Here is a 13,162-nt window from a genome sequence, read left to right as displayed (position 1 = left end):
GTGGGGTGCACACCCACAAGGGGCAGTTTTGTGTGAATAGTGGCAAAAGAAATGGATTGGTTGGAGCAAGTGAAGTAGCAAGAGCCGGCAGCTGGCTTTTGTAAGGGGACATCTGGGTATATTGGGCTTTTATACACATGCTTGTGCCCAGTGCTGCGGCGCATGCAGTTGTGTAAGTGGGGAAATACGTATCAGTCATGAGAAAATGGCAGCAGTGCGCTTTTGAACTAGAACACGTTGGAGGTGCTTTAGTTCAAAAGTGCATTGCCACCATTTTCTGCATGCTGATGTGCATTTTGGCATTTATATGACTACACATGAAGCAGCGCATTGTGCGTCAGCTCATGTGCAGAGCAGACTTGATTAATCAAATCTGCTCTGACCCGTTGGATCTCTTGCGTGTTGTGGGACAAAATGGTATGTGTATAAATGCCCACTGTGTTTTAGAACAGGGATAGATTAGTTAGCTAGGGGTTAGGCAAGGCAGCAGCTAGAGAAACAGGTTGGTTGGGAAAAATGGGATTTAGTGGGACAGACTGACATTAGGAAAAAGCTAACAACTGGATCTTTGTTGGATTTTCCAGGGTCCTATTATTTTCTGACTTCAGGTTGCACCAAAATAGAGAAATCTGTTGGGGAAACAAAGAGGCAGCCTTAATAGATAACACATTCTGGAAATTGATTGTTGCAAAAAGTGGATCTACATCTTACTGCTTGATCCTGTCAAATCTTGGGCCTGACCCCCCAAAATACCAAAGTCTAAATCAGCAGATCTCAACCTTTTTAGACTCAAGGCACCCTTTGGAAAATACCAGCTCTTAGTTTGTACTCTTTTTTTCTTTGTTTATACTACAGAAAAATAGTGGTGTAGTTCCTCTGTTGCAAAGGACTCAGTGAGACCGCAACTATAGATTTCTGTTTGAAATCTCTAGGTTTATCTTGTGAATCCTTTTTGTGTGCCTAGAGGTACTAAAATTGTGTGGCACCCTTGAAAAGATCTCAAGGCACCCGTGTTGTGGCATCCTGGATGAGTATTGCTAATCTATACACAGCTTTGTATTCAATTCCCATTGCCCCTACCACAACAAAACATCCTAGCACATGACCAAAGCCAAAACTAAGACCTGGCAAAAAGACCCTGACCAAAGCATTTGATTTTTTCTTCATAGAATAGAAAAAACCTTCACTCAAACCCCATAGCAGTAGAAGGGAACAAATGTAATTGCTTCTTCATTGGCATACATTTTGAAATCCTGAGGTGCGGCTGCACCTAAGCACGCTCTTTCTTTCACTAGTGTCTGAGACACCCATGTGCCAGGATATTTCAGTCTGGAAGGATGTGGGCAGGGATGGATTGTGGGGAGAGGGAGGCAGTGATGTAGTTTCACCGCACTTTGATTCCTGCTCCACCCAAACTTTGAAACCAGCTGCCTGGGAGGGGCAGCAGCATGTTTATTCAGGTAGTGCTGAGAAAGTCAATTGACTTCACCGCTCATCATTTCCCCAATTCCTACTCATCTCTACTTCCTAGGTGTTATAGGCCACGTGTAGATGAAACAAGAGGCGTGTGTGCACAACAGTTTAAAGCTCTTCAAATGCTTTTGCACTGCTTTAACGGTGTCGGTGTTTGCATGCCATGGTGGCTTATTGCACACTAATTCCAGCCACTGTAGGAAATTTGGTGGTGTACTGCACCTTAAATGACTTGGGGTACGGCAACCTAAAACTCCTTTCAAGAGTTTTAGTTCGCTGCCCCGTCAGCCGTGCAGCGAAGCACTGGGCTCTGCGCAGCTCTGTAGGAAGCCCTGGCCTGCCTGCCCCGGAAAGCAGCTCCACCCAAGAAAAGTGGCAATCCCGATCTTTCTTTTTCCCACCCTGGAGCCTGCCTGAGCTGTGTACAGGCCCGGTGCTTCCCTCCACAGCTGCAGTGCCCCCGGGACCGCCTGAGCCAGATACCTGCAGATGGGTGCTGCCTCTTGGAGAAGCACCAGCCCCCCACAGCCCAGGGACCACGCTGGCAGCTTGCCCTGCCCTCCCCGCCAGAGAGGCAGGTAAGCCAGCGGGATGCGTGCGCGACACGGACGTCTAATCAGCCCTAAATTGAAGCGCTGTTTTTTAAAACCCAGTCTTGACGTTCCCCTCCTCAAGCGATCCTTTCGTCCGCAAGGGCGCCGTCCGTTCACCGTCCCCAGCGACCTCTCTCTTCTAGGGGGGGTTTCACTCCAGCCGAAACCTGAAGACGCCGGGGGCGAAACGACCGCCAGCCAAGTGGCGCGCGGTGGCTCAAGGGGGTTAGAGTCAGCTTTTATAAAAAGCTGAATAAAAGATGTCGATGGACTCCGTCCGGCGGCTGTGGGAGTTTAAGGGCACCCATGTGGCTGGGCTCCTGTTGCGCCTGCCTGGTGGGTCTTAAACTTTCGTCGGGCTCCCGCAGCGCCTCGTGCGCGCCCCCGGGCTCGTGCCGTCGCTGGTGTCGGCCCTGGAGCGACGCGCGGCTCCTCTCCCCTTGAGGAAAGTCTCGGCTCGGCCCGGCCCTCACGGCGCAGGGGCAGGGCCCGGGCCCAGGCCGGGCCGCATTTCGGGGTGTCGAGGCAGCGGCCGCGGGCTCGCCCACACGTGCCCGGGCTCGTGTCCCGGCTGAGGGCCGCGCCGCGCCGCGCCGGGCCGGGCCTGCGGCTCCTGGCTCCGCCCGCACCACATGACCTTCCGCTGCAAACTTTTCCCGTCCCGCGGCTGGAAAATGGCGGCTTAGGAGTGGGCTTCCCGCAGCATCCCGGCACCATGTCCCGTTGGGTGCCGACCAAGCGGGAGGAGAAGTACGGCGTGGGTGAGCACGGCCCCCGCCCCGCCCCGCCCCGCCCAGCCACAGCCCCGCTTCGCCCAACTTCGCGCGGGACGCCCCGGCCCCGGCCCCGGCTCCGGCTCCGGCTCCGGCTCCCCTCAGCGCGGCCCCGCCGGGCAGCGCCTGCCTCTGCTCCGGGACCCCCGGCCGCCTCCCCAGGGGCCCCGGGACGGCGGGGGAGCGCCTTGGACATCCTCCGCCTCCCCTCCCGGGCTGCCGGGGGCAGGGGGTCGGCTCCCGCGGGGCCCTGCTCCTGGCTCCTCTGACACCAGCTTTCCAGCAGCCACTTTCCGGCTGCCCGGCTTTCTTTGTAGCAGCATAGTCACTTCTATTGTGAGGGACTTGCTTTCGCAGGTGTGGCCGGGGTTTATTGCGCCTGTTCGCTAGTGTGTAGCATGTTGTTTTGCACGTGGGGCTGGTCCTGTACGTATCGCGCGGTTCGCCAGCCAGGGGGTGACATGTATGTCGAGGGCAGCCGTCGTAGATGACGTACCGGTTTGATGCTGCTCTGTTGATACGAAACCGGGCGCCTTTACGTTCTCTCTTTCTCTCTTGAAGAGAAAATTGCCCTCTATTTTTTAATTTTTATTGTTTTGAAGTAAATGCATTGGGTTTCATATTGATAGAGGACAACTGGACGGTCCTCTATGATGGCCAGCCTAGGCGTGTCGTGAAGCAGGGGCCTCAGGTTACCTTGTATTTATGCAGCCTAGCTGCAGTGGGTGACAACTGTTGCACCAGGATTGTCATCCCCTCGGGATTTGCTCTTTTCACTGTCCACACGCAGTTTGGAAGAGGTAGAGCATCTTTTACAAACTGGGTTGGCAAGCTTAAAAAAAAACCAGGCTGGCAAGGTCTGACAAGGCTGAAAACCCCCCTCCATCTGGCAATGTCTTTTTGGTGGGATTTTTTTGTTGGGATGGGAAGGAGTGTACTGTTTTAACTGAGCAAAAAAAAGTGGGTCTGGGTTATGCAGTTTAGTTCAGATTTGTTTTAATTCACCCTTGAGTTGAATAAGCACTTTGCTTCTAAACATCCAGAGCTGAACCCAAACATTCAGAGGGTATTTACTTCATTCGGTCCCTTGTCCCTGGGAAGTAGGGAAACCATTCATGCACATTTGATGTGCAAATTGTAATAGCTTGCTTTGTACCATGTTTTGTGAATGGTTTGACAACAGTGATCTCTAACTTTATGACTCTGTAGTAAGGGAAGACAGCATAGAAGTGGAAGAGGGAAAGGGTTCTTCGTGCTGCCCGCTCTTAAACATAGGTGGCACTTTCTTCTAGTACACTACCATTTGGGAAACCACTTCTGTTTCCACGTCTGCCCCTCCAAAATAATAGGGAGGAATTGTAGGCTGTGTTTAGTCTCCATCCCCAACTGTTTATTTTTACATTAGTGTCTTGGGGAAATGTTTAGCTAAAAAGAAACATCCTGCATCTCAAGATAGGAAATGCTTTTAATGGAAGTAGTCCTGTGTGTAGAAGGAGAGTAGACTACATCTTACTGGTATTGCGAGCACTTTTCACAAGAGGAATTGGAAAACCTGATGTTGTTTGGAACAGTGAACTTGAACTTTTTTTTTTCTTTTGGGAAAGTTTCTTGATGCTATTAGACATTGTTTTGAAATGTGAAAATTCATTTTTTTTTTTTAAATCTAATCTGGTTCATTGCCTAAGTCTTTTATTGCATTTACATTTATAAAAATATTACACGGAAGAGCGAAGGAATTTCTGGGTCTGGTCAGAAGAATAGGAAACTTCAGGGGTTTCTTTTGTGTTCAGTGTATGCGTCCCTAGAAAGCTGGTGCCTGACTTTTAATGTTTTCTTTTCTGCGCTGGCTTCATAGCAAACCCTTACGAGACAGATAGCAAATAGAATAATGTTTTATGTATACTAAGTATAACTTGAATTGAAGGCTCTTTTACAAACATAAAGGAGGAAATTCAGGTGTTAAAACTGGTGAAGGGTCTGTTAACTTTTTCAAATGCCTCTAAAGAGCTCAGATCATGATATGTAAGGTCACACCTGAATCTTTAGTAATATTTTCAAGCATATTAGGATGAATCCAGTATGTTTATAACAGTGGTGTATACTACTTGATAGAAATGCCTTATTTATATTCAAGTGTGGATTTTATATGAAGTCTCGGAAGTACAGCAATGCAAAATGCTGTTTTTTTTTCTCCAGTATTGCCCAGATGCAAGTGGGGAGTTAATGGTAAAGCAAGAATGGTTCACTCCATTGCTTTAATCCTGTTGGATGGAAGTTCTGCAGCCAAGAAGATCTGTGTAAGATCTGGTCCATGTAACTGAAAAGATTTAATATGGTCAGTTAATGTGGAAAGAGGGGTAGCCGGGCAGAAGCCAAGGTAGAGGTGCACCTTATATGTATCTCTGATTTAGTTGATACACAAGATGCATCTCTACCCTGCCTTCAAGTTAATGTGGAGATATTAATCATCTCCCACGATGATTTGAGTTTGAACTGCAAGCTGCATATCTTGATTGAAAGGATACTAGGAACTAGGAGTGTTTCCAGGAGTTGCAGAATAGGTTGGGGGATCCAGAAAGACCAAAGTAATGTCTCGAGAGGTTAAGGAATATAGAGATAAAAATAAAATATTTAAAGGAAACTTGGATGTGCATTTGGGAAGATTATCACATGATGAAATTTAGACTTTGTAGAACAATTAAAATATTACTTTTGATGTTTTTGAAGGACAGGAATATTTGGTAGCTAGTTGACTTGCTAGGGTGGATTCAGCGTTTCAGCTCTTTAAAATAATTCAGATTCTGCTCCAGAATGATGCTTACCTTTATATTTCTTAATTCAAAATATATTTTCCCTTTTCCAGTGATCTTCCTTGTTTTTTGGTATAATAGTTTCATGACATCTTTCGGGTTAGTTGCGAGTGATTATTCCCTAACAAATTTTAAGGGTGTGGAAGTTGAAAACAGTCATGTTGTTGTTATGAGGGAAAATTAGATTTACAGCCAAAGAACATAAGCATTTTCATTTGTCTGCACTGTACTATTAAATCTGTTCTTAGCTAGATTTTAGGAGCAATATCCTTTCTCCCCGCCCCTCCTCCCTCCTTCATTACTGAATTCCCTTCTAGGATAATTAATATATTTGGTTTGGTTACATGTGTGATGCATGTCTTTGTATATTAAACAAAGGGGCTTCTGTCTCTTGCCAGATTTTGGTGAAATGTTTTTGGCTAGCTATGGAAACTTAACTTCTGAGCTGGGGACGGGGCGGGAGGGAGGGTTTGGGGGGGGTGGGGTGGAGGGTAGATGTAGCAGTGAGAGAGAACTTTTAATATGTGGGGGTGAATCATGAAAATGAACACTTCATAAGGGAAGAAAATGCCTTTCAAGTTAAATATGCATCTCTTTGTTATGGTCATATCAATGTAATGTAAATGAACATCTTGAATTCTACCAACATTATCTGTGAGGAAGGCTAACCAAAGAGTAATAGTGTTCCAACTGAGATTTGTTTGATAAAAGTGGTTCTAATGGCTTAATCCAAGTATATTAATAGTCATAAAGATTAAATGGATCTTGAAATGTCTTCTTTTCACAGCCTTCCTTTGTTTTGTCTCCAGCTCTTAAACTCTCTCCTTTTTTTTCCCTTTCAAATCTTGGTGAAGTGTTCTTCCATTCTAATCAAATGGTGCAGCCTCTGCTATCAAGGATATGGGAGACCCTGATGGTATTATTGTGGAAAGTGATGGATGAAAAGCAGTAGTTCTGAGCCTTTTAATTCAGTTGCCTTGTCCCATCAAAGAGGCAGCAATTCCTTTAAGCAGCCCAACTGCTTGCTATGCCCAGTCTTGGAAATTCTAGTAATGTAATCAGCTGTGGAACAATATGAGCTGATGGTCTGAGAATAAAACAGGAACATCTATCATTTCATAAGTAGGATTGTTAACCCAAGTGCAATCGAATCTCGGTGACACACATTAAATTCATGTTTAACCCTCTGTGCTTCATTATATGTGTGGTACCTTTAAGCAGGAATAACCATCAAGTGGTGGGATTATAACAATCCTTGAATGTATTTGTTGCAGTTGTAGGAGCTCTGGGAAGTATTTTCTCTCTTTTGAGTTGCTTACTCCTGTACGTGACTAGTGTTTGTAATATATCCAGTTCCAGACTTACTGGCTGCGATAGATATCTCAATAATTTATTCTCTGTATCTGTGTAGTATAGTGATACTGGTTAGTGTGATATCATAGCAGTGTTCTCAGTGAAGTGTCATAGAGAGTCTGTTTCCTCTTTACTAATTTACTCTTGTAACGTGGGATTTACAGAGTGTCATGAATGTCCGGGGCATACACAAACCAAGATTACTGCCTCATGAAAGGCAGGGTGATAAAACTTTAAAAATATTTATCACTGAATATAGTTGTAAGTATGACTCAGCTTCACTTCCTACAGCGCTCAATAATGGTTCAGCCAGGAATGTGGGGTGGAATATCTTGTTTCTTAACTGAGTAACAGTGTTGTTGGATTACATACAGAGAACCATTTAAAACACTGGTATTGTCAGTTATTGTACAGTTTAATGAGGCTATCTTTCTCATTTCCAGCCCCCTACACCATCTAATATCTTCATTTTAAATATGATCTCTCATCCCAAACATTTAATGAAGTTGTTTGCATAGAATACCATTGAAATGCAGCAGCAGCCTCTGGAGTTGCAGCAGCCAGGTATGAGTACAAGCAGTTTACATGGCTCAGAGATTTCTTGTCCACCTCTTTTCACTATGATATTATCCTAGGTGATCATGAAACATGTCTACCAACTCCATCACATTCCTGGTTTTAGCTGAGGTGTTAACATTGATCTCACTCATAAATTCACTATAAATCTGAGCGAGAAAGAGTTTTTTTCAGTTGAATAGCATGCCTCATGGGGGTGGGGGGAGAAGAAGGCTGTTGCCCCAAGTGGTGTCCACTGGCTCTCAAATATTTAGTTGTATAAATGGTATTCAACGCTATACTTTGAGTGGTGTGTTTTGGTGCTCAGCACCACATACACATCTAGCAGTCTTTAAGAATATGTGAAGTGCTTGATTTCCCTAGCACTATCCATGACAGGAATCTAATTTTCAGCCCTAATAATACAGGGCAATACTGCTACTTGCAGTACGGGAGCTATTACTCTCATATTTTGTACTTGTAGGTTTTTCAGGCCATGATTAGGTCTGGTCCTCTCTAGTAAGAGGCACAATCTACCTTTTTATTACAAATGTCTTGATTCGAGAATCACTTCATTCTGCCAGTTATTGGTGACTTTTTAATAAACTTGCTGACAGGGTTGGTCTTGGCTCAAATCCTACAAGGGAAAAGTTCAGTTTAGCCTCAGGCAGATTTCAGAAATGGGATGTCTTAGCTGCAAGATGTGTAAAATGTGTTAGGGATGCTTTCTGTGTGGGGTATGTGGAAATATGCTAATTACTGATGAATGATGGAGATAATTTTGAATAAGTGGGTGGTATGGGCAGTCTTTTTTTTAAATTGCCTCATAGTCATGGAGTGTAGGGTTTGTCAACTGTTGGAGGGCTTTAGGGGTTCTTCAAAGTGTAAGTGCTTGGCAAAGCAGGATGCTCCAAAAATTCAGGATCATCTGTTTGCAAGCTCACCTCAGTGATGTTCTCCTCTTGCATCTTATGTAGGGTTTGGGGCTTTGACTGAAGCTAATGCTTTATAGGCTGAAGTTATACCCCTGAAGGTTTATGGTGATTCTCCTTTTAAGTATGAGTGCTGATAGACCTGCTGATCTTACCTACCAGTTCTTAGATAAATTCTAAGAAGTAGGGATTTGTAAGCCAGTCCTCCTAAGAATGCTGGACATACTTCTATTAATATGGCATATAATGAAAAGTTGTGACCTGTCCAAAAACAAATTGCAGTATGAATGCTTAGATGTCTTATGGTTATACTTTTTGTACTGCTGTTTTTGGATGTGCTAATAAAGTCTGAGGTGAAGTAAGGATAACGTGCCATTCTTAATTTGGAGTTTTTTGGATTAAATGCTTTATTGAAATGGCAACTGTTCAGCAGGCTTTCTGGTATGTTATCTTCAGTTTCCTGCTTCATATTATTTGCGCTCTGCTAAAGCAACCGTGCATAAGTGCTGTCCACTTGGGACTTTCATGAAAATGAGATGCATATCTTAAGAGCCTCTCCTGGTAAGAACTTTAATAATAATTATACTAAACATGGCTTGTGTTATTAGCTTATACTTATTGTACCTTGGTGTTTTTAAGTCATCTGGTACATTTAATGAAACTAGTAGAATAAGACGATACTAATTCAGTTCCAAGTTATGGGGGAAAAGCAGTTGTGCTAGGGAATAGGATGCAGATCCAAGCAGACCTAGACAAGCTGGAAAGGTGGTTAGAGCAGAACCAGATGCAGTTCAATAAGGATAAATGCAGAGTGCTTTGTCTGGGAAGAAGTAACCAGCTACATGAATATAGGTTAGGAGGAGATGTCCTGGCCAGCATAATGGCTGAAAGGGACCTTTGGGTTTTGGTTGATCACAGAATGAACATGAGCTGCCAGTGTGATGCTGTAGTCAACAGAGCTAATAGCATACTGGGAGGCATTAATCAATGTGTTGTGAGCAGGGCTAAGGAAGTGATACTTCCTCTCTACTTGGCATTGGTGAGTCCCCAGCTGGAGTGCTGTGTCCAGTTCTGGGTGCCACACTTCAAAAAAGATGAGGAGAATCTTGAAAGGGTCCAGAGAAGGTCCACAAGAATGATAAAGGTTCTGGAGGACAAACCTTATGAGAAAAGACTAAGGGATCTTGGATTGTTTAGCCTGGGGAAGAAAAGATTGAGGAGGAACTTGGTGGCCATATGTAAGTATGTAAGGGATGAATATTGGGAGCTGGGAGGAAAAACTGTTCACTAGAGTGTCCCAAGGGAGGACAAGGTACAATGGCCATAAACTGTTAGAGGAAGGTTTCAGGTTGAATGCAAGGAAGAACTTCTTTTTGGTAAGGGTGACTAGAATCTGGGATAGACTTCCCAAGGAGGTGGTGCAGTCCCTAACCTTGGAAGTCTTTAAGAGGAGACTGGACAGACACCTTGCTGGGATCATTTGATCTCAGCTGTATTCCTGCCCAGAGCTGGGGGGGTTGGACATGCGAGGTCCTTTCCAGCTCTTAATTTCTATGATTCTGTGACTGTTAGTTTTATGTAAAACTGCCTAATACACATTTTTTGTAGTGTGTCAAGGTCATTCTATTGGTGATAACCACATTCTCATATTTATGAACATATTTCAGAATTTCTCTGATTGGGACAAGTTACTAAAAGAATTGAGCACTATCAAATGCTACTAAAGAGTTGTTTAGCCCCTTTCAAGAGTTGGCCCATAGTTGTAGTACAAACCACGCACTTGCTCTTAAATTTATAATGAAAAAGTAATATGCTTATAATTATGGCTTCATAAAAGACATGACTGGTATTTTAAATGAGAAATAATCTGGTATTTTGGCAGTTTGGTCTTAATTGCATTTTTCCCCTCAACACTAGGATGGGGGGAATTCCTATTGTAATGCGATGATATGTCCTGTATGAATCTTAATAGCAGTAGTTTCTGATTCACTGATGCCTAGGCGTTAATTATGTATGTGGCCTGTAGCTCCAAATACTCATAGTTCCCTGATTTATCCACTGAAATAAGACAAGATCTGATATGTTTCGAGGAAACTCCTGAGCATAGGTGTCAAACATGGCTTGCAGGTCAAATCTGGCCTAAGGAACACCACCATCTGGCCTCCCGATTCATCCCCTGTGTCTGATCAGATCCACAGGAGGCATGGGGCATGCCTATGGTACAGGCCTAGTCCACAGGCCAGATCGAGCCCTTGGACTCCCTCCTCAAAGCAGCAAATGTGACCTGGCAGCTGCTTCAGCTGGTCTGGGACTAGTGCTGCAGGCAGCACGGATCCCTAAGTGGCTGGAATGGGAGCTGCATTTGGTGCAGACCACTCAGAGCAGCAGCTGTGCTGGACAGTGCCACATGCAAAGCCTATTCTGGGATGTGCGCCACCACACACAAGGACCGCTCTAGATGGTCTGGAACTCGACTGTCTCTTTGACTCCTGCTCTGGAATAATATTTTAAAACAGTTCTTGGTGCTGAATTGCTTTGTGTTCATCTTTCAAGGATGTGGTCTTTTTTCGTTGTTGAGGTGATAGTGGCATCTAGTTTCTATGTTATGGGATAGCTCCCTTTACAATTGCCTTGTGCGCACTTTACAATACAAACTGTTCCCTCTTAAATTTGATCCCATTCTAGATTGTGTGGCTGTCTAAAAGCTTTATGTTAGGATGGAGAAAAATCTTTTTCTTTTTTTTCTTAATCTGGATCATGATGTTTCTTGTTGTTAGTTTGCCCTTTCTATTACAGACCTAGTGTTGCCTATATGGGAGTATTGTGCTTGTTTCTTTAGTTTCCTGTTGGTTAATTTCAGATTTTATGGGTATCTTTTTCTACCAAGAATTTTCTTACACACAGTACTTATCTGTGCTACAGAAGACTAGACCAGTGCTTTATTAACATCTGTACTGTAAGAACAACAGACACAATTGATCATAATCAAACTCTACTCGACCACTACTGGCTTCTATAAACAGCATGGGTAATTTATCACATTATGTGCGTTTATCTAAAGATAAAATAGCACATATTTTCACATTAGTTTGTATAAAGCTTGAAACTAATTTAAATGCAGTGATTCAAATTGCCTTGATTTCAAGATCTCTGTTTTGTTTTTTTTTTCAGTATGAAGCAGTACTCTTCTCTGGCCACCTACAGTTTCCCCAGTTCAGTAGGTCCCTGTCTTTTGTTTAATGCTTCAAAGGGCCTTCCCCCCCCCCCCACCCCTCCCCCAAGGTTGATTGCCAGCTATTACACTGTTAGTATTACAGCTGCATCAAGCCCAGTGTTCAGCATCTGTGTAAGATAGGCTTTTCTTTCAGGGCTCTCTCTGTGTGGATTCTTCTTTTCAGGAAGAATTGTTTTGGCCTTTTTATTTCTAGTGTGGAGATTAGTTCTGATTGTGAGGGTCTTTCTGCAGGATGTCGGGAACAGAGGCAGAAATTCTAGCATTGCTAGTGTTTGATTGGGACCTGGTACTCCAGTCCAAGGGGCCAGCACTGTTGCTTGGCTTTTAGTTTCTCAGGTGTATTATGGTCAGTTTGAAATATGACCTAAATTTGCCAGTTTCTCTCTTACTCCTTTTTCAAACAAGACCATGTGTGGCTATAGAATCTTAGAAAAAACCATTTAAAAGGGAAGGAAAGAAATGCCAAGGATGGTACTTTTTTTATCCTTTTCTAGATTACTTTGTTTTTAATCCATCTCAAATGTTGGAAGGGAGAGAAGTTTGAATGCCCTATCTTCTGTTTTTCATTATTTTCTGCTGCTCTTAGAGATGTGCAAGAGTGTCTTTTTAGTTGCAACCTTTTCTTGCAGCTCCAAGCAGTTCTTTATTTAAAAAGCTACTTGCTTTGAGAATTCTTTCCCCCAAGTACCCTAAGCCCCTGATGTCTTGTAATAGATCATGTGTCACTTGTTCCTTTCTTCTTCCCCTGTTGCATCCTCACTCGGGGAACTCATGGGCAGGATCCCCTATGAAGCCAGACTGAAGGGGAGAGGAGTCTAGGAAAGCTGACTATACTTTATAAAAGATGTACTGAGAGTGCAGGAACAAACCATCTCAGTGTGCAGGAAGACTAGCAAGGATGGCAGAAGACCAGCTTGGCTTAGCAAGGAACTCTACTGTTCAGTAAACTAAATCGCAAAAAGGAAGCTTATAAGAAGTGGAAACTTAGACAAATAACTAGGGAAGAATATAAGAGCAATCCTTGGGCATGTAGGGATGAAGTCAGGAAGGCCAAAGCACAACTGGGGTTGCAGCTAGCAAGGGGTGTGAAGGGTAACAAGAAGGGTTTCTACAAGTATGTCAGTAGCAAGAGGAGGATCAGGGAAAGTGTGAGTCCCTTACCGAATGGGGGAGGCAACCTTGTGACAGGATGCAGAAGAGGCTGAAGTGCTCAATACCTTTTTCGCCTCTGTCTTCACAGGTAAGGTCAGCTCACAGACTGCTGCACCAGGCAGCACAGCTTAGGGAGGAGGTGAGTAGCCAACAGTGGTGAAAGAACAGGTTAGGGACTATTTAGAAAAGCTGGACATATGCAAGTCAGTGGGGCCAGATGGGATGCACCCGAGGGTGCTGAGGGAGTTGGCTGATGTGATTGCAGAGCCACTGGCCGTCATCTTTG

General features: G+C 44.2%; 1 protein-coding gene across 7 annotated transcripts in view; it reads left to right on the top strand.

Annotated features, from left to right (window-relative positions):
* The first annotated feature begins 2,693 nt into the window (after positions 1-2,693).
* The window catches only part of DOCK1 (dedicator of cytokinesis 1), a 555,371-nt gene continuing 544,902 nt past the window's right edge, over positions 2,694-13,162 (top strand). For 6 of the 7 annotated variants that reach the window (XM_059730036.1, XM_006259204.4, XM_014611383.3 and 3 more), the window contains exon 1: positions 2,694-2,827. In XM_059730036.1, coding sequence (XP_059586019.1) covers positions 2,782-2,827 — 46 coding nt within the window. In that variant the 5' untranslated portion in view covers positions 2,694-2,781. Of the gene's footprint in view, positions 2,828-7,445; positions 7,567-13,162 lie in introns of those variants that run through there. The other variant, XM_019482868.2, reaches the window with a different exon arrangement.

This window comes from Alligator mississippiensis, chromosome 6 (genome assembly GCF_030867095.1).
Source record: "Alligator mississippiensis isolate rAllMis1 chromosome 6, rAllMis1, whole genome shotgun sequence".
Taxonomy (NCBI): domain Eukaryota; kingdom Metazoa; phylum Chordata; order Crocodylia; family Alligatoridae; genus Alligator; species Alligator mississippiensis.
Note: the sequence above shows the minus strand (reverse complement) of the source record. Positions and strands in the feature narration are given on the sequence as shown.